At 40.2% G+C, this 20,669-nt stretch overlaps 1 protein-coding gene across 1 annotated transcript in view; it reads right to left on the reverse strand.

The window, feature by feature from the left end:
- The window catches only part of CACNA2D1 (calcium voltage-gated channel auxiliary subunit alpha2delta 1), a gene marked incomplete at its 5' end in the record, with an annotated part of 205,838 nt that overhangs the window by 81,681 nt on the left and 103,488 nt on the right, over window positions 1–20,669 (reverse strand). Inside the window, 2 exons of the mRNA XM_018563565.1 lie at window positions 6,140–6,208; window positions 15,635–15,724. Coding sequence (XP_018419067.1) covers window positions 6,140–6,208; window positions 15,635–15,724 — 159 coding nt within the window. The remainder of the gene's footprint in view (window positions 1–6,139; window positions 6,209–15,634; window positions 15,725–20,669) is intronic.

A 20,669-nucleotide genomic window follows, 5' to 3' on the forward strand; every position in this document is an offset into this window, starting at 1 on the left:
AAAAACAAGATTTTTCCTAGCCCATGATTTGGTATTCAGTGTGAATACAGCTTTGTCTTATTAGCTAACACTCATGTTGCAACGTGAACATTTACTTTGCTAACTAGACTAATTAAGTGAACTAACTAAACATACTCTACTCATTTAGTAGTCAGACCCACTGTATTAGATACATTGTACATGTTTTCATTTAAAAGATCCAGCCAGGTCTCTACAGCTTTAAAAGCTTACTCCCCTGCAATATAATTGTAATTGCAACAGATTGTAACATGATTTTAATGTAAAGCATTTAACCAACATTTGTATTTCTAACATTCCTATTCTCCTCTTCAGTAGGGAATTTGTAAATTATTTATTACAGATATCAATAAAACTACAATTCAAGCTAGCTGGTTCTTTGTGTGTTTAAACAAATGTCAGAATTTGCAAAGCTGCACTACCCAACAAGAAATGATGAAATATCTCACATAGGACATATGTGTATGCATGTGACCCTAACAGCTAGCCAGATAATCTTTACCACATGTTCCAGTTCACGGGAAAATACAATTTTGAAATTTGTTGAAACTCCCTAAGTATAGTAAACATACATAAGATTTGATTTACTGTGGCAAAAGCAACAAGGCAGATTTTCTTGAGTAACTGAAAGCTACCCTAACAGACTGACTTGTAGGTTCCAACTGACTGAATTAGTATTTTCCCCTTAATTATTGTTAGCACAGTGTTGTATCTTTATTAGTATTAATGCTACAAACATAACAAATACAATCTAAACTGAACCAAACAAAAGGTGTTCAGTGTCTTACTATTTGTTTTCTTTTTAAAGCAGCTATAGCCTGACAAGAAAAGCCTGTCCCCTTTTGGCAGCTGAGGGGAAGCAGTGGTCTCTCTGCAGAAGACCAACACACCCCCTACTGAGTCAGACCCATAACTCTAAAATCAACACAGTGCATCCTTCCTGGTAATTGGAGAGCTGTGTTGTCACATCTCTGCAAAAAGATCACTGTTTTCCAACAGAGAGCAAAGGTTTCACTCTGCAGCTGCTTTAGAAAAAAAAACAATACATTGAAATGAGATCTAATGTTATGTTCTATTGAAAAAAACAACGCCAGGAGAAGAAAATATTAACCCTTGCATTCGAGCTACCCTCGCACTGCAAGGGTTAACTGCAAGGGGTAACTGCATATGTTTGTCTATGAACTAAAATAAAAAAGTTATACTCACCCGAGCCTCAGAGCTGGCTAGTTGTCACAGCACTCCCTCCAGTTTCCCTCCCTCCTACGCTGTAGCGATGGTATGTCCCTCCATCTCCTCACATTCAATACACAGTGTATTGGATGTAATGACTTGAGTATCCTTAGACAAATGCAAGGAGCAAGGCTGGAAGGTCTATGAACAAGGATCGGGTGATAACTTTTTTTTAATTTTAGTCCCTAAATGAAAATGATTAGACATGTGCGATTTGTTTCAGAAAAATTAGTTTTTTGGATGAATTTACGTTAGTCGGAGAATAAATGTAATGTCACTTTGCTGCAATGAAATGAACGAAACAAATACAAAAAGAAAATGAAACTTCGTCCAGACTACCGGTAAATAATTTTGTCTGAATGCCAGAACGAATTGACTTTCGGACCCGAATCCCGAAAAACGAAATAACGTAAAATCTGAATCAAAACAAAATGAAACAATTTTTTTTTGCCGGGGCACATGTCCAAAAACGAGCACACACACTGCATGGGTTAATAAAAATTGTGCCCAGTGTTCTCACAGAGTGCCCAGGATTTTGCTTTAACCTCCCTGGCGGTATGATTATGCAGGGTTTTAGCATGCCAAAGCGGTACATTGTTTTTCATGGCAATTTGTTGTTTTATATTGTAGGCCTGTAATTCTTAGTAAATCTTAGGAATAACGCACCTAAATCTGTCCAAACAAGAGTCCAGTAGACATTACGGGTATGATACAGTTTGAAACACGAAATCATAAATTATAATATAATAAATAATTATTTTAAATTATAAACAAAAAAATATATATATATATAGTTTTACATATAAACAATTAAAATAGTATATAGGGCATTCTGGGTTGTCTTAAGAGAGAGCACAACAGTAGTTTTCCCCCTTGTAGTTGTCAGATTCATGCAGCTGTGTGTGTAATTTGAGCTTCAACTATCCCGCTCTTTAAACAGGCTTGCCTGGTAAATTTGTGAGTATGATTTTAAAACTCCACAAGTATGAACTATTCATATACAGTGTTATGGTACCAGTAACATATTTATTTAATATTTTCAAATATCCCCTATAAACCTCTTTGCTTTTTTGGATCAAGTAGATCTTCAGACAGGAAGCAGCAGTGCTATGGTTTAAAAATAGCTGCTTCACAGACTAATAATAACCACAACATTATCATAATGCAAGTGTAAAGCTGGCCATAGACCTTACAACCATCGCAAGACTTGTGTCTTGCGATGGTTGTAAGGTCATTAAAGAAACCTACGATCTGCCCATCTTGGACAGGCAGATCGTACTTGTGATAATCTGCAATGCTGAACGGGCAGTGTGCGCTTGCGCACACCGGCCCGTGCGGCAATTATCTTAAGAGCATGCCACAAACCAGCCGAAAATCGTACGCTTCTCGGCTGGTTTTCAAACATGTTCGTAAGACAAAAGTCGTGTGACTGTACAGTAGAAACGGTGCACGCCTTCCACACACCTTGCGATTATCGTACGATCGCGGGATTCCCCGCGACTATCGTATGATCGCAAGGTGTGTGGGCACCTTAACACTTTACTACATTGTTACAGCCTCTTACTACAGGACACCGACTTGCACTGTAAACAATTGTAACTTCACTAGCAGCAAAGCTCTATAGTGATTTTTTTCCTTTTTTATCCATTGTCCCCCCTGCTTTTCAACCTAGCCCTGGAACCTTTGACTAGATATAGCCTGCAGACATTGACTATCTGGGGTATCCTAATGGGGGGGGGAGGTGAAGATCTTGTTTTTTGCTGATGACATTCTGCTATTTACCTCCTGCCCCACAGAGAGGCCCCAGAAAAAATGTCACTATGTAATGACAAAGTTATTGGCTATTAATAGACTAATAACTGAAATAACTGTAAAGTGTTCTTGACCATTAGGGTTAATAATCATTATCTCTTTTCATGCATATTTATTTTTTTGCACATTAGTGGGTCAACTTTGTAACGTATACCGCTACATCTATTGCTTGTCTACATGATACCTACTTTATAAAGACTGTTAAACTATTCACAAAAATAAACTTTTTAACAAACCTATTACTACAATTTAGTTGTGTTTCCGAAACGAATTTGTGCAACAGTATTAAAAATACATATTTCGACTGCTTTAACACACACCTCTGAATGTACTAACTACACTGTGGAGTCTATTCACAAAGCTGCCGGCCCCAGGACCCCTTCGGTTCAGTAGAACTGAAGGGCTGCTGTACGGGATATTCTCTGTAGCCCGTACAGCTCCCGAATTAGGCAGAGCGGCTCAGGCGAGCTGAAGGAATATGCCTCGGCTCGATTGAGCTGTGCTGAAAGCCGAAGCTGGCCGAATGGCCGGCCAACAGCTTGCCTCTGACAGCTTGGCGGAGCCAGCCGTGATCTTACGGCTGGCTCCAGCCCCTTGCAGAGAGATCAGCGTTACCAGCTAACCAGGGACACTGTCATTACACACTGAGAGCGGCCTCTCCGTGTTCTCAGTGTGTAATGACAGATGTCGTTTCTGGTTACCCGGTAACCAGGAACGCATCTGTCATTTCTTATCTGGGCGCTCTGGGAGTCTAATAGGCTCCCGGCCGCCCGGGAGAGAAACACTTTCTCACAGAAAGGTTCACTCTGCTGATCGAGTAGAGTAAACCTTTCCCTGCTCGTTTTTTTTTCTTCAGAAGAAAAATGAAAAATCCCCATAGGCAAGCATAGCTAGATTCCTATTGGATATTTCAATTTGCAATAGCCAATAGCAAACTAGCTATTGCACCTGCCCACTGCTGCTGTCAATCAGTAGAGGGGGACCTGCAGTTCTCCATCAGGTCACAGTTAGGTGATTGACAGCAGCAGAGGGCGGGTGCAATAGCTAGTTTTTCAATTGGCTTTTGCAAAGTGAAATAGCCAATAGGAATCTAGCTATGCTCTCCTTTGGGGATTTAATTTTTTTTTTTTTACGGCAGCAGAACCGCCCGGCCACTAGAAAGCAGCTAACATTTTCAGAATGGTTCCATATCATAAAAAAAGGTCCACTAAAAAAATGACTTCAATAATCAGTAGTTTTTATTAACCACTTCAAGACCAGGTGTTTAGACCCCCTTCCTGGCCAGGCCATTTTTCAGTATTCAGAGCTGCGGTACTTTGACTGACATTTATTCCGTCATGCAACGCTGTACTGAAATGAATTTTATACCATTTTTTGGGGACAGATAGAGCTTTATTCTGGTGGTATTTAATCACCACTGGGGTTTTTATTTTTTACTATAATTAGGAAAAATTAAAGAAATTTTTGGAAAAAAAAGTGTTTTTTTACATTATGTTAGGAAACACTTATTATTACCCAGTTTTTTGGTAAAATATAAAAGTCAGGGTCACGTTGGATAAATAGACACCAAACATGTCAACCTAGCCGTTTCTGAGCGGAGGTCTAAAGACGCCCGCTCAGATCTAGAGAGCTCCGGGCCGGCCGTTTTTTTACTACGGCCGGCCTGGAAGTGGTTAAAGAGCAAAAGGCACGTTATATACAGGCATACAAAAAAGGCTTAAAGGGTTTTACTTGCTAAGTGCTAACGTGCTGTCATGGACCTGTTTGCATGATATAGATCTGTTGTACTAGGACTAGGCAGGGTCCAGGATCCACATTGCAGGCAGCAGAGTGAAGCTCTCAGACGATCTCTCTTGCAGCAGCAAGTATTCATTTACACCTTTAGAATGGGACTTAGGATGAAAGAACGGGTATTTTTCATGTCAGCTGTAAACACTCAAACTTATCTTTAACAGGGTCATTCACAAAAGGGTGAAGCGTTTGCCGAAGGCAAGAGAAGTTAGCAATCTAGGACAACATAGCCGAACTGAAAAGTGAGCTGATTTGGAGAATTTTTCCAAATCAGCTATTTGGCCTAGATTGTTCACTTCTCCTGTCTTCTCCAAACTCTTCACACCTTTGTGAATAACCCTGTAAGTCTGAGATGGACAGTGGGCCTGATGCACCTACCAATTTTCTAAAATTGTGCACTCAGTTTCAGTATTCATTATTTTCCTGCACATCTTCAAACCATACATAACAGTCAGATGCTGTGTAAGGCCTATCTCTTCAGCTTCATGATCTAAAGGTCTATTTCGTTTTCATACCCTACCTTCCATGATTATGGCCAGCCTAAACCCTGCATAACGCATCTATTGTACAAGAAGCAGTAATACGCTATTATATTATCCTAATTATTTATTTGCATTTGGGATATAGTGAGTTTCCTTTTGTCAGATTTGTATTATATGTATTCAAATGTTTTATGTTTGCCGTAGTCAAATAAACGCTTAGTACTTTATGAACATATCCAAGTGGGTGGTGATCTAAAGTCCCTTTATTGTTTTTTCAGGTAGATCACATATCATCTTGTCTTCACTTCCATGAATGTGCTTGCAATAAACTATAAATACAGCACTTGTGAGCTATGGATAATAAAAGTGAATGCCTCTCAACTGGCACAGATGAGCTTAAAATGCTTATTGTTATTAATGACCCTTCTCTGGAATATAATGTCATCAGCAAGTTATAAAGTAGAAGGGTTATGCCGCATTGAAATGATGATGTGCTTAGCGTAGAGATTTATCCTAGAAGGAAATTGCAAACATATTTTCTTAGCAGATATTCCACCTGCATTTATCATAGAAAATGAATTATAGTAGTCAGTCTGCCAGCATTATACAGAGCAGGGAGTAATATTATATTACAGACATTAACATATTACTAGACAGCTTCTGTGACAAAAGTTATATCAATGGGTAACTAATTATATTTTTGGAAAAACATAAGTAAGCTATAAAAATACTAGATATACAGGTCTTTTAACACTTGTTAGGATATGAGACCAATATTTCACATAAACACTATATTATCAACTTACTTTATTTTCCTTACGGTCCCCTGTCAAATTAAAAACAGGCAAGGTACCAGTGATGACAAGGCCCAACTCCTGCAAACAGAAACAAGGACATACATCAGTTACAGTTAGTTTAAATTAATTAATTTCTACATAAAATATTAATCTTTAGTATTTATTTATTTACAGCATTTATTAGGCTGAACTTTACAAGGATCCATTCACAACAGCTCCTGACCCCAAAGGAACTAACAATCTAATATCCCTACAATGGGAAGTGGGAAGAAATAAGAGCACCCAGAGGAAATGCACACAAACACAGTACATCTACTCATTCTAGACATTAATTCCTACATTACTCAGTTGTCAATGAAGACAAAGCACCAACGGGAATTATCAACCATTTGTGAAAAATTAGCTTGCTAAGTAAATAAAACACATACCAAACATAATATATATAAGTTTATAAATTCCTATGTATGACTTTTAGGTTTATAATTTTTTTTTTTTACAGTTTTTGTATGTGTTGTATTTTTGAAGGGTTGCCCCATATGTTGCTGCCTTTTCTTAGTGCATAGCAAGGCTATCTGACTTTGCATTCCCTCTGGGACCTTGCAGTGCAGTGTACACTTTATTATAATAGAAGCTTCTTGTGCAATCTTCAAGAAGGCCACAGACTGCTGCTGGATGCTGCCAACTCGAATGTGATGTAAGCAATCCCAACAGACTCAGAGCTGTCACTCAAGTGACACTGTCTAGCATTCTCCTTCACTCATCCACCAGAAGCTACATAAACGTTTCTGTACAGAGGTGAGGAGCAGCTGGGCAAGCCCAGGCAGTAACTATACATACTCAGAAGAGGAATGGGCTATCATGTGCAAGGAGGGAGGGGAACCTTTGGCTGTGATAGGAAATCGATTCTTTCTGAAGTTGAGGAATTCCCTTGCAAGTTCAAAAGCCTATTGCAAGTGCATAGAAAAACAGTTTATGGAGAAGAAAAACACTGCAAGTAAGCATTAAGAATAATTGGTTTGTCTATGCTTTTGCATGCAGTGTCCCTTTGAGGCGAATTACTTAGGAGGTTGATGGCAAGCTCATATTCATGCCCACCTGAACAGACCTCATAAGCAGGTCAGACCCTTCTACCCTGCTCAATCTGGCTTGTTTAACCCTTTTGCTGCCTTGAGTTACACTTTTAAACTCAGCTTGCCAACCATTTTTGAACTTTTTTTATTTTTAACTGCTGCTTTTAGAGTTTGTAAAATACTTCCAAACCACACATTTCCTGAAAGGATAGGACCAGTAGAATAAAAAGATGGTGCTACTAAACCGACCATGAGCTTATAGCAGAAGGGTGAAAGCCAGCAACATAAGGCATACTGAGGTGGCCAGCTAAAAACGGTTGTGTTGCGCCATATATGTCTTACATCATTGGCAGGGAAAGGGTTAAAGCAACAGAAGCACACAAAAGTAGACCTTGCAGATCAAAGAAAATGTGTTACTTTCTTAGCCACTGTATTGTACTGTAGGAAAGTTTAGACAAATTCTGCAGTGAAGAAGTCTATAAATTATCTACATAGATCTAACTATCTTGTGTTTAGAATGAATGAATAATAGAAGAATTGTACTATTTTTTGTAAAGCTTATGTAAAATAATTTTTTTAATTTTAATAAGGTAGGATAGAGTAGAGTTGGATAGACTAGGAAAGGGTTAGATCCTGGAAAGCTTCTCCCCTCATTTTGTCCTGTGGTCAGTGGCACTGAGACAACCAGTGGAAATCCAGAAATTACGAGTTGTCATCAGAGCAGTAGGTGAGGGAAAATCTTCAAATGGGAACACCTGTTCCTATGACACCATACTGAGATGGAAATTCTGTTCAATTTGGAGAGATTTCCTGTTGCATTTCCAGAACAGGAAGTAAAGGGACATCTCCTCAGATGTACACATACAGCATAAAAAATGCTCTCCCATACATTAGTGCTGTACCTATGTGCAATGCAAAGATCTCCAAAACCTGGCAATGAAGATGTTATTAACCCTGGGGCACTCCAATCATATGTTCCTGCAACCAGTTTTCTACCCATGTGCATTCAGTTTCTTTAATGGCCTTAGCAAAGTCCAAAAAAACTACATCTACTGGGATTCCTATGCTCACCGTATTACTCTCTTTCTCATAAAATATCAAAAGGTTGGTCTGACAAGAAAATGCAAAATTTTAAATATAGTCCTTTACCATTCCCTTAAATGCTTTGCATACTATTGATATCAGACTGATTGGCCTGTATTTACCCGGTATACATCGTGAAACTTTGAATATTGGCACCACATTTGATTTGTGCCAATCAGCAGGTACAATTCTAGTTGTAAATGTGTCCTAAAAATTAGGAACAATGGTCTGGCTATAACCTGGCTAAGTTATTAGAGGACTCCCAGATGTAAGCCATCTGGTCTTGGAGATTTATGAATGGACCAAATGGCTTACATCTATCTTACATACATGTATTTACACACACATGGCTTATTTACACTGGCAAACAAAAAAGCTGTTAGCCAGCCAAGTATAACCCATCCGACTCCCATGATTCTTCAGTTATTAGAAAAGCAGTATTAGTAGTAGATCATAAATACAGAGGGATGGGACCTGTGTCCCTTGAAGGTCAAGAAATTGAATTTATGGTGAGTACATAAATACTGTTTTTTTAACTGTTTACCAAGGAACACAGGATCAGGAGAATCTGACACCACTGGGATGTCCAAAAGCAGTCCAACTGAAAGGTGGTCAACACAGCAAACAACAATGCTAACTAGCCCATAAGAAACTCTAGTGACTGCCTGGATCTCAGAGAGCTGGCTGCAGGACCGTATGCCCAAAGCTTGCATTACCAGAATGTGTACCTGGTAAAGCTTAGAGAATGTGTGAACAGAAGACAAGGTGCTAACAGATGCTTGGTGTCCAAATGTAGCCCAGGAAGCACTTACAGACTAGCAGAGAGCATCTTGAGTGGAAATGATGGAACCTAATTCTTAAGCCAATAGGCATGTATGATGATCTACCGAAGCTATACAGAGATGGTGAAGCAAGAAGCAGGTTGTCCTTTATGGGTACCTTCAGGGATGACAAAAAGAGAGTCACTCTACCTAAAGGGAGATATAGCTGAGAAGTAAACACAGATAGTTTGAAGCGCATCTAAACAATGGAGGGACATCTTAGGGTGTACAGAATTCAGAGAGAGGGCTGGAAGTACAATGTCTTGATTAAGTTGAAAAGTAGAAGCCACCTAAGGAGATAGGAGGCTCTAGGCCTCAAGACAACATTACCTTTGTGAAGAACAAGAAAGGGTTCTTTACAAGATAAGGTTGCTAACTCAGACACTCACCTAGCAGAGGTGATGGCACTGAGAAAGGCCAACTTGTGAGTTTGAGTTGATGGGGAATATTCCTGATTGGTTCAAAGTGTGAACCATGCTGCGTGTCGTGGCTCCGCCCCTTTGGGGGTGGGCCTACGGCGTGCAGCATTCATGGATAGCATATAAATGGCCGAAGATGCGGTCATTCTTATGCGGCACTCGTGAGGAACATATTAGAAGCTGGTTACACCAGGCATACTGTTGATTGCAGTTGTAAAAACACATTGTACAAAGGCTTTTACTAAGTGATGAGAAGCAGTAAGTCTTTGAAAAAAGATTGCAAAAGCTGATATTTTTTCCATGATAACCCTTGATGGTTCCTTGAAGGTGAGGATTCATCTCACAGGGTATTTCCTGAATGAAAGTTAATTTTCCTCGCACCAGGCAAAGCATGCTTTCCATATGGAATGGTAGACCTTTCATTAAGCAAACTTTCTAGCTTCTAGGAACATAGGAATGACCAAATTAAGAAGGCCCATATCTCTTAGGACCTTGAGTTTAACAGCCATGCCAAAGCCAGTGATTGTGCAGCAGGGTGTCTGACAGAAGTTTGATGAGGTCTTAGTACAACATCTGCCTGGGCCAGTTTAGTGCCACCATCTTGATTCTGCAGGGCAGATGAACTTCAGAGAAGGGAAGGTTCTAGATCAAGCTGTACTGATCCTATAGAGAAAACAGAGCATCCACTGCATCTGCTCTTGGATCTCTGCACCTGGAGAAAAACCTGATAAGTTTGTTGTTGAACCTGGAGGCCAAGAGCTCCACATCCAGCATCCCCCACTTGTGACATAGGTGCTGAAACACTTTTGGGTGTAGGAACCATTCCTCCTGGCTGAGGATGTTGGTGAACTGAGCCAGTTTGCTTACCAATGTAATGTGAATAATAGACAAGGATAAAATGTGAAGTACTGCCCAGACAGAGTTTGTTTCCTGGCGCTCCAGAATGTTAATAGGGAGACAAGCGTCTTTCAAGAAACTAATCCCCTGCACAGTCAGGGTGTCTAAGACTACTCCCAGCCAATGAGGCAGGCATCTGTCAGGAGTATTTACCATGATAATGGAAAGAAGGACTTCAACTCTAGAACTGCATTGGTAAGCCACTAGGCCACAGCCAACTTTGTCTTGGGTGTCAGGTACATTGGTAGGTCCAATGACTGTTCCACACAGCCAGAATGTTGAGTTGCAATGGTTTGAAGCAGAACCGGGCAAACTGGACTGCCTCAAAAGAGGCTACCATTAAGCCCAAAATGCTCATGCTCCTCAGGCACAAACAAAAAGGAATACTGAGGCTCCTTAGCATCCACAGCTAAAGGAGCAGAGGCTGATGCAGGGATGTCATAGACAGATTCTGGAGGACAGGCCATAGAAGTATGTGAATAGCACCTGTGTTCAGAGTCAGCTGTCATGACATGGTTTTAGTTAGAAAATCTAGCGTAGCTGTAGAAAATTCCTACCTGGATAATGCAGAGGAGGGAGCCTCACCTAAGGTTGCTAGGGGAGTCTCCACAGAGTGTATAGACTCAAGCAAGGGACAACAATCCAAGCTAAAGGTGTCAGGTCCTCTAGGAGGAACACTACAGGCTGTGCAAGGACATTAGAGAACCATGAGCTGGAAAGGCCCATGGGATTGTTCCCTTTGTGCTCAGGATTTGACATACTGTTTTACAACTAAGGCAAAAATATACACCAAGTAGCACCTCAGGTACTCACAAACCAGCTTTGGAAGCAGGAGAGGTCATAAGCCTGGAGGTGACCATGTCACTGTTAGGCAGCAGCAAATACAACCTGAGGTACACCACCGACCCTTGGAAGGAAAGCAGTGGTGGGAAACTACCTCACACAGGATGAGGTAGTGTAGGTGCACATGCTGCTGTGAACGTACTGCATAACAGATCAATTTCTTAACTCTCCAATGCATTAACACTTTTAGGGTAAGAGCAGAAAATATAGTAAGTGAAAAATTTGCTATGCTTATACAAGTCAAGCCCTAGACTTACCATAGTCACCAATCACTCTGAAGAGCATCCTGCAGTTCCAAACACCAGAGAGTGCACAGGCAGGACCCAGTGAACATTAGAATTCCAGGCATTCTTTTTCCCCACCACAGGCATACTCCTGAGGAAGCTTTCAGGGATCAGGATGTCACCAATAGTGATGAGCCGAACACCCCGTGTTCGGTTCTAACTCGAACTTTCGAACATGGAAAAAGTTCTAACTCGAACTTAGAACTCAATGCAAGTCTATGGGGGTACAATCAGGTGCAGGACTGTAGCCAATTGCCGCTTCGGACGGCGCAGTGCATTGTGGGATGTGCCGCGGTCGAACAGACCGCGGACATCACATAATGTTCGGCGAACGCTCGAACATGCTATGTTCGAGTCGAACATAGGTTCGACTCGAACGCGAAGCTCATCCCTAGTCACCAATACACTAGGGGGTCTATTCACGAAGCAGCCGAAGGATCTAGCTGTAGCTTCGGCTGATCCTCCAGCTAGCTTCGGCCATAGGACCCCTTCGATTCAGTAGAGCCGAAGGGCAGCTGTATGAGCTATTACCACCACCACGTCTAAGGACCAGTAAAAGGCAATTTATTATATTTTTATTTTTAGATGTGCTTTAAATTGTTAGTTTATTTTTAGACAGGATTAAGCCAAATTTTTGAAGAAAACTGGAACAATGACATTGTTATAACAGGTTAGACATTGTGGCTGACATCTGCACATTCACATAACATTTTTGTTGATTAGCACCTTTTAAGTATGGGACCAATCAAATTACTTTAAAAAAACTGCACATCACCACCACTAACAAATAAAACATGCTGTCCCAAAATATTGTCTAAATGGTATTAATTAGTTGGCTGCTGCTGCTTCAACAACAGTTACAAATATTATGTAGTATGGCTTGTATGATAAGTGTTTGCGGTGGGAAAGTTCGGTATGCTACCAGTATGTACCAGTACTTGCTAATTTAAATACGTTAACACCAGGATGTTATGAATTGCACCCTTATTCTTATTGTTTTTTAGCACATAACACCATCCTGAAAAAAGTTGGAACGGTATTAGCCTCACATCACGTGTCTGTATCTATATCATAAATGCTTATAAATACATTATTTAAAAGGATGTGGAGACATATGCGAGCAGATATAGTTCAAACAATACATTTTTATATTTTTGCCTTTAAAGATTTTAGCATATTTTTAATAAATAAACACCAGTATCCAGAAAAAAAGTGTAATAAGTGTCAAAAGTTAAAAAAGGGGAAATTAAAAAACAAAAATTGCTTTAATGTAATTACTGTTCAGTGGCCTAAGGAGACATCTAAAACCGGAATCTTTAATATGGATATATACAATGTACCTACATTGGCTACAGAAATTTTAAACAGTAGTCTCTTCTTGCACACTTAGTATCACTTAATGGATTGCTGTAATACAAATAAAGCTCAACATAACATCCTCCAGGGTTCCAGTAAGAAAACGATTGTTGAAAAGGTCTGGGCAATGAACTTCTGGTCAGTTAAAGGGGAAGAGATATAACAAATTGTTCCATTAAGCATTTTCTGTGCTGTATCCTGTGTCAGATGCACATGCTGTGACACTTTACTGTAAGTCTATGAAGATTTGGAAACATGCAAAAGATACATCTGTTTGTAGTGAGACATTAGATTTAGCTAGAAATGAGCAGAGGAACAGCACAATACATACTTTCGTAATGCTTTCAAATACTAGGATGTCCGGCACATGTTTACATTACAAGAACCAGAAAGATAAGACATGACTCTATCTTACATCAGAAATGCTTGAAAACATTACCAACATCCAGAAAAAGGATTCAGCAGAAAACAAAGGGACTGGAAAGGTCTTGGCATAATGTAATTTCACTGTTATTATTTATATTATCTATAGTTGTAATATTACCACTTTCCACTTCCACTATATATATGTGTGTGTTTTTTATATAGAGGTTTCACAAAAGGATTACATAGTACATGATAATAAAGTACAGTATATTATAGTATAGTAAAGTGACCATTGTACTAAGGAATATTACATTTTATACAATTGTATTTATTTATTTTGTATAGTGTAACTTATAAGGTTATGTACTTATAGTTTAGACCAGGCCTAAAATTTTCCACTCGCCCCCTCGCAATTGGTGAGTGAAAATTGTGTAGGGGCGAGTGGAATGTGGAATGTCATCGAGGGGATGCGTTGCCGGCGGGACCAGGGATGGGACACTACCGCCGCAGCGATTGCTTGCTCCTGTTCTCTTTTCTTCTCGGGTGCTGCAAAGGTATCAGAGAGGCCACCCTGCCCCCCTCTCTCCTTCTCGGCCGCTGCAGCTACAGGTCGGTTCGGGAGGAGAGAGAGGGAGCACTGACATGTGTGATCAGAGCTGCCTCTCTCAGTGCCTGCTTCGTAGAGCTGAAGCTGCAGCGGCCGGGAGGAGAGAGAGGGAGCGCAGAAAGGTGGCAATTGCCCCCCAGGCCTCTCTGATACCTTTACAAATGCCCCCCGCCTCCACAAGCACTTCATCTCTCCCCTCTCGGCCGCTGCAGCAGCAGAGCGGCCGAGAGGGGAGAGATTAAATGCTTACGGCGGCAGTGGGGGGCGTTTGCAAAGGTATCAGAGAGGCTTGGAGGGCAATTGCCACCCTGCCCCATGGCCCAGTCCACCCCTGGGTCAGACTAATCCAGCACGTTTTTCATCTTAGTGCCCCACTAAATAGGGCCCCAAGCGACGGGCATACTGAGTGGGGCAACTCAGATTAATAAAATCCAAAAGATGTGGACTGGGAGGGGGGCCTCTTTATGACTGATCTGACTTTAGGACTGCGGCGGTGGCAGGGAGAAGAGAACAAGAAGCTCGACTGCCATCGTCTGTGCCCGCTTCAATTGGGCTCCTCGGCGGCCATGGCAGTTTCTTCACCCACCTCAGCTACCATTGGTGGGAGAGGAAGACTGCCGAATTGCAATTGGCCGGCTTCTGCTGCACGGGAGAGAGAGCACCTGGAGCCGGCTGGACGTGTAGGAAACCTTGCTGCTCCCCCCACCATCACCAGGAGAAGAAGAGGTCAAAGCAACTGTAAGTCCCTGTACTTTCTTTGTGACCTCTGCACTGCGTTACATACTGACCGCTGACCTCTGCACTGTGTACTGACCTCTGTACTGTGCGTCACATTTCTGACCAGTGTACTGCGCGTCACATTACTGACCGAAGTACTGCGTGTCACATTACTGACCGGTGTACTGCGCGTCACAATACTGACCGGTGTACTGTGCGTCACAATACTGACCGGTGTACTGCGCGTCACATTACTGACCGGTTTACTGCGCGTCACATTACTGACCGGTGTACTGCGCGTCACATTACTGACCGGTGTACTGCGTGTCACAAAGCTGGCCTCTGTATTCTGCATTGCACCACTGACTTCTGTACTGTGCGTTGTTAGTGATCTTTGTACTCTGCCTCACACCGCTGACCTGGCGGAGTTAAGATCGGGGCAGGGTAGGGGTTGGGTGGGGCAACTGGTGGCGAGTAACTTTTAAGGCCTGGCTAGTAGCTTAGGACTTGAAATTTTGAGCCCTGGTTTAGACCATTCCTTCTCGAAGCCCCAAGACATCCTCTACTTTACCCAGCCTATACAGTGTTTGCATGCTTTCGTTGTTTGGTTAGTCTATTCTGGGTCCTAATTGGTTTTCCGCAAAGTTAAAGGCTCCGAGTTTCATAAATTACATTATATGATCCTTAGACCCTGTAATCTTATGGTCAATTTAAAGGTAAACAATAATACTGTTATTGTGTTATTATGGTAAATTTTGCACATTTTTCTTTATGTACTTGAACCTGTTTCATCTGCATATTTCTATATACCGCATCTCTTGGTCAAACTGTTCCAAACCTGTTAAAACTTCAATATGCATGTATTGAACGAAAAAGGCCTATGTACTAGCTGTACTGGTATAGTTAGGCTCATAATTGCTAACAACTGATATTATAAACTATTTCTTCATTCACATATGGTCTATGATTAAGCCATGTTGCATCTTTATTTATATATCAAATGTACTTTCTTTGCATTTCTACAATGTGTTCAGTTCTTACCAAGGCATCCAAATAAACATTAGTCCACTGTACTTGCTTTGCCTTTTCTCTCGCCAAAACCATTGGTCTTCCAAGGACATCTAAATATTCCTGTCAAAAAGAGAAATTATTTCAGGGATAAAGATAGATTTTTATTTAAACAAAGACAGCTATTTTACTGTAAATAGATTATAGCTTTTATATATATATTAATTCATGGTACCAAATGTCTCAAAAATGTTGCCAATACATCAACATACTGTTTTTTGATGTAAAAGTTGTATAATGTTCAAGCTCAGAAATGAGCAGCATTTTACACAAATGCAGATTCTACAAAGTAGGTTTAACCCCTTCATGACTGAGGCCCTTTTTTCAATTTTTGCACCCATGTTATATTCCACATTTTAGGCCTGAAAATGACGTAAAACCCCCCAACATTATATATTTTCTGAATGCCAAGACCCTATAGAATAAAATGGTGGTAGTTGAAAATTTTTTATGTTGCGCAATATTAGCGCAACTCCTTATTAAACCCCAAAATTTAGTGACAAATTTAATTAAATGCCCCAAAACACAACAAATTACCCATTTTTTTAATGAAATATAAAAGATGAGGTTACAACGAGTAAAACGATACCAACATGCCCAGTTTACAGATTGCGTGCGACCGTGAAACGGCGAAAAACTGCAGTACCCCAAAAAGTCAATAAAAGACACTTTAAAAGCCCCCACAGGTCATCAATTTAGAGATACCCCAAAATACTGGCCCTAGAATTATTGCTCTCACTCCGGCGTGCGCGGCGATACCCAACATGTGTAGCGCGTTCGTCGTTTTCATGCGTAGGCGCACCCGACGCGTGTTTACGTGGCGACGCGCGTGCTCGCGGGGGCGGGGTACTTTTAAAATTTTTTTTTATTATTATTAGATTTATTTTATTTCATTTTAATTTTAAAAACTGTTTTTTTTTTTTTTTTTACTTTACTTTGACTGCTATCACATGGGGGGGCTTGCAAGCCCCCCCATGTAATAGCAGATGGTGGTGACAGGTCCTCTTTAAGGTGATGCTGGGGGTCCAAAAGACCCTCAGTGTCACCTTTACACTGGAAATAAGCTATTGAAGTGCAGATCGCACTTCAATAGCTTATAGCTGGGCTGCAGGAGCCCAGAACTGACAGCCCAGGGACCGGAAGTGATGCAATCTGCATCGCTCCCGGTCCCATAGAACGGGGAGGGGATCGATGAACGGAAGTTCGTCGACCTCCTCCCCAGCTCCCCGCGGACACAAAGATCGCCGGTCCCGGGCCCGTAGGAGGGGCAACGGAGCCCGGGAAGCACAGCGGGGGTGTCCGGGGGGGGGGGCGGCCCCTTCTTCGGGACGCAGAAGCGATCTGGCGACAGGTAAGTCGCCAGAATCGCTTCTGTTGTAAAGCCGACAGTCGGCTCTACAAGTTTAAACAGACTCCCGGCGGCAAAAGTCGCCGGGAGTCTGTTTAAACAGCCCCGATGCTGGCGACGTACACTGTACGTCGTCAGTCACGAAGGGGTTAATAGACACCCTATATCCTTTACATATGAATATGCCTAAGGAGTATGGGGAGTTTGACAGGTGTAGGCATGCCTTGCAGTAGTGATATGAGTGTTTTTATTTTGTAACTACATGTTGCAAGGTGAAATTAGAGGATGAATTCACAACATTTTGCTGAGTACAAAACCACAAATTCCACAGCTAATCTAGGTTCAGATAAATTTCATGCTCATCCCTTGTAGAAAGGGCTGGAGTACTAAGGTCAGTTGCTATCGTGATACACAATTTTTCTTTGTCTGTAGTCTTTAATGGAGGTTTCACTGGTCTGAAGGGGAGCAAATGATTACCTGTGATACAAATGAAATTAGCCAGTAGCTTTGTATTCACCTTTCATACTTCAGAAGCTTTTATTCTGATTAAATACAAGTTCTTATAAGCTTTCAATACACTATTGGAGCATTGCCAACCTTGCAATTATATTACAACGTAGAGGGGCTGGGGAGGTGAGGCACTATCAATATAGGCTTTCTGAACTTTCTAATTTATACTTTCTCAATAGTGCTTAGTCATTGGGTATGTGCCTCGCTTGTAGACATGAGATCTTCAGTCACTTAAATAAACAATGGTCAGATGGTCCTGCTTTACCTGAAAGCAACTTAAAATTGACTATTGGGTGTTCCCCAGCTATCACTGGGAAACAACCATAAGGTTTGCAATTATACAATCACATATATTGAAGACCAGTATTATATATTTTAGATTTAAATTATATTTTTTAGACATTCCAGAGGCAGGCATTACATTTTTCAAGTTTAAAGCAGACTTAAGTAACTTAGTAAGTGTGTATGAATACATATCTGATGTATTACAAGCCATAGAAACAATACTGTTTTAAGATTGTACCTTTTAACCTTAAAAAGCAGTTCTTCAGCACTGGGCAAGTGACTGTCTGAGAGAAGCATACTGGGAGAATTATTCGGTTTACCGAAGGCAGGTAAACTGCACTGCAATCATTATGGTAATTGTAAAGTTTGGGTAGGTCACAGAGGTGGCAGTAGGGATAATCAGTTTGAGACTGCAATAGATCTGCGCAATAGCTGGTCACAGAATGATAATTTCATTATTGGGTCATCTCTGGGCAGAAATTTTAGATGCTGATCCTTGTTGATGACTAAACAAAGATGATACTGGCCTTCTATGGGAAAGGCATTATGCCCTTTCTTTCAGAAGTAAAATATACCAGTACATATTACACTTATTTGGCACACATTTAACTTTAAAAAATCAGATGCTAGGTTGAGCTTAAGTGACTGGTATTATATATTCACAGTTACCCTTATTCTCACATTAATCTTTTTGCAAATACTAGAAACATTCAGTGCAATAAACATTACATTTCAGTCTAACATTTAATATTCTTATTGGTCCCAATGTTTTGTTGGTAAAACTTCCTGTTTAGTGAAGCCAACATGTGTTGGGCAGCATATCACAAGGTCAAATGGGTAATCTAGTCCAACCCTTTAATTTAGTTGCAGGATTGTTATATCCGGCCAAGATAGCTTTGTACTGAAGTTTAGCAAGTGGCCATGAAAACCTAAAGTAGAGCAGATTTAGTATAATAAAGGGACTATATTTTTTATGACACTGGGCAACCGTATTTAGACCAACTTTATGATCACAAAAGGAATGCTGCGTATATTTTTGCTGTGCACCATCTTGACCAAAGCACTTACCTACTTAATTCGACAGACCTTGTATTATATACACTACACGCATTACTGTCATTAATTAATTCCTGTTTATCATTAAAGAAACAGTAAGTGTTATATTTTAATGTAACAGATTAGTAGTTCCATTAAAAAGTTGAAAAAGCCATTGAAGTCTTTCTAGTGTTGAAGTGTTTGTTACTGCAGCTGCTCACAATTAATGTAGCAAGTAGAACTTTAGGTCAAACTGGGCAGCTGTGTTTAAAATTTACAAAAACATTATTTACACTCTAAATAGCCTATTATATTGGACACACATGTGCACCTATCATGGCTTGTTAGGGACACTTTCTCTATCCTGTTATTAAGAAATACGGCAAAAGAAAATATTTCTTGAGTACAGTCTAAATAGCAGGTATCTTTAGGTTAAATGTGATAGAAATTGCATGCTGCATGATGTATGAGCATTCATATATATTTATGTGACATATAACAGACAATATTTGTACAAAACCAATTCTCTGCTATTGTATTTGATATTTATAGCTGGCAAATTGTGCAATACTAACTAAAAGTGTATCAGGAGCCTCCAAATTGTAAACAGATACTTATGCCTACTGTTGGATTTAAATTATACAAAAACTTGCCTCCTAAATTCTTTTACGTTTGTCACATCATTCAGATAAAACCTTTATCTATATTTGCTAATGTTAGTATTGCACAAAATTACATGTTATTCTATTGTAATGTACACCTTTTTTTAATTCATTGTGAAAAAAATATTTTACTATGGGTGATACCAGAAGTTGAAATAAAGAATATGTTGTCCAAAAAATGATATATTAGTAAAGGGTATGCATCAGGTTGATACAGCACACACTGGTTAATTACAGTTCTTGAAGACTCAAACTATAAGCTCTCTTAAGACTTAATACAGTTGACATACTTCCATCACTATTTTTTTTTCTGGACTGATAAGAGAATAAATCTTTTTTTACATTAAATTATTTAACTAGCATAGTTTCAACATATTTTGTCAGAAAGAGCTAATGACTAGAATGTAAGAAGGAAGCTTAAAATGAAGGGGGTGTGTGTGTGTGTGTGTGTGGGGGGGGGGTTAGAGGTTGTCACTAGAATCTAAGAGATCTTAACCAGAGAGGAAGTGCCTTGGAACATTATCACAGCACTTCAGCATCCACGTTTTACTGAAAATTCAATTTTGGGTAGACATAAAATGTAAAGGTAATATGTTAAGAATGAATAGACCATCTCAAAATGCATTTCTCTCTATAACCAATTAAACCAAATAGGTTAAGCTTCACTGCCCAGAATGAGAAAACAATTTAGGAGTTGCAGAATTGCCTCTACCAGTGCCGAATTGAATGCACTTTTTAGACAGGTCAGATAATTCCTAACAGTTTGGCTTTGGTACATACTAATAAACCATTGCTGTTACATCAACATTTTATCTATGTCACATTTGTGCCTCACGCCAATGCCAAAAAAAATTCCCCTATGCCACCTTGCAGGTGTATTATAGACACCCAACCATGCTGTGTAAAAAAAAAAATAGTGGTCACCTTCAGATTGCAGTGAATGTGAAAACAGAAGTTAAAGTGAGACCATAGAACAACATTGTACTGTAAGTACTATTGGTAACTTCTACTGCTGTATAACAGACAGTGCTAATCCCAGTGCTGGTGCCTTACAGCATCTGAAAAGGGTATTTTTTTGCAACTCAGAAAAGGTCAGTTTTATGTTAATTATAAAGAAAAAAAAATCTGTTTGATGCATTAGTACAGGTAGGATTACACTAAGGTCATC

The sequence above is a fragment of the Nanorana parkeri genome, unplaced genomic scaffold (genome assembly GCF_000935625.1).
Source record: "Nanorana parkeri isolate BGI_ZX_2015 unplaced genomic scaffold, ASM93562v1 scaffold676, whole genome shotgun sequence".
Classification (NCBI taxonomy): domain Eukaryota; kingdom Metazoa; phylum Chordata; class Amphibia; order Anura; family Dicroglossidae; genus Nanorana; species Nanorana parkeri.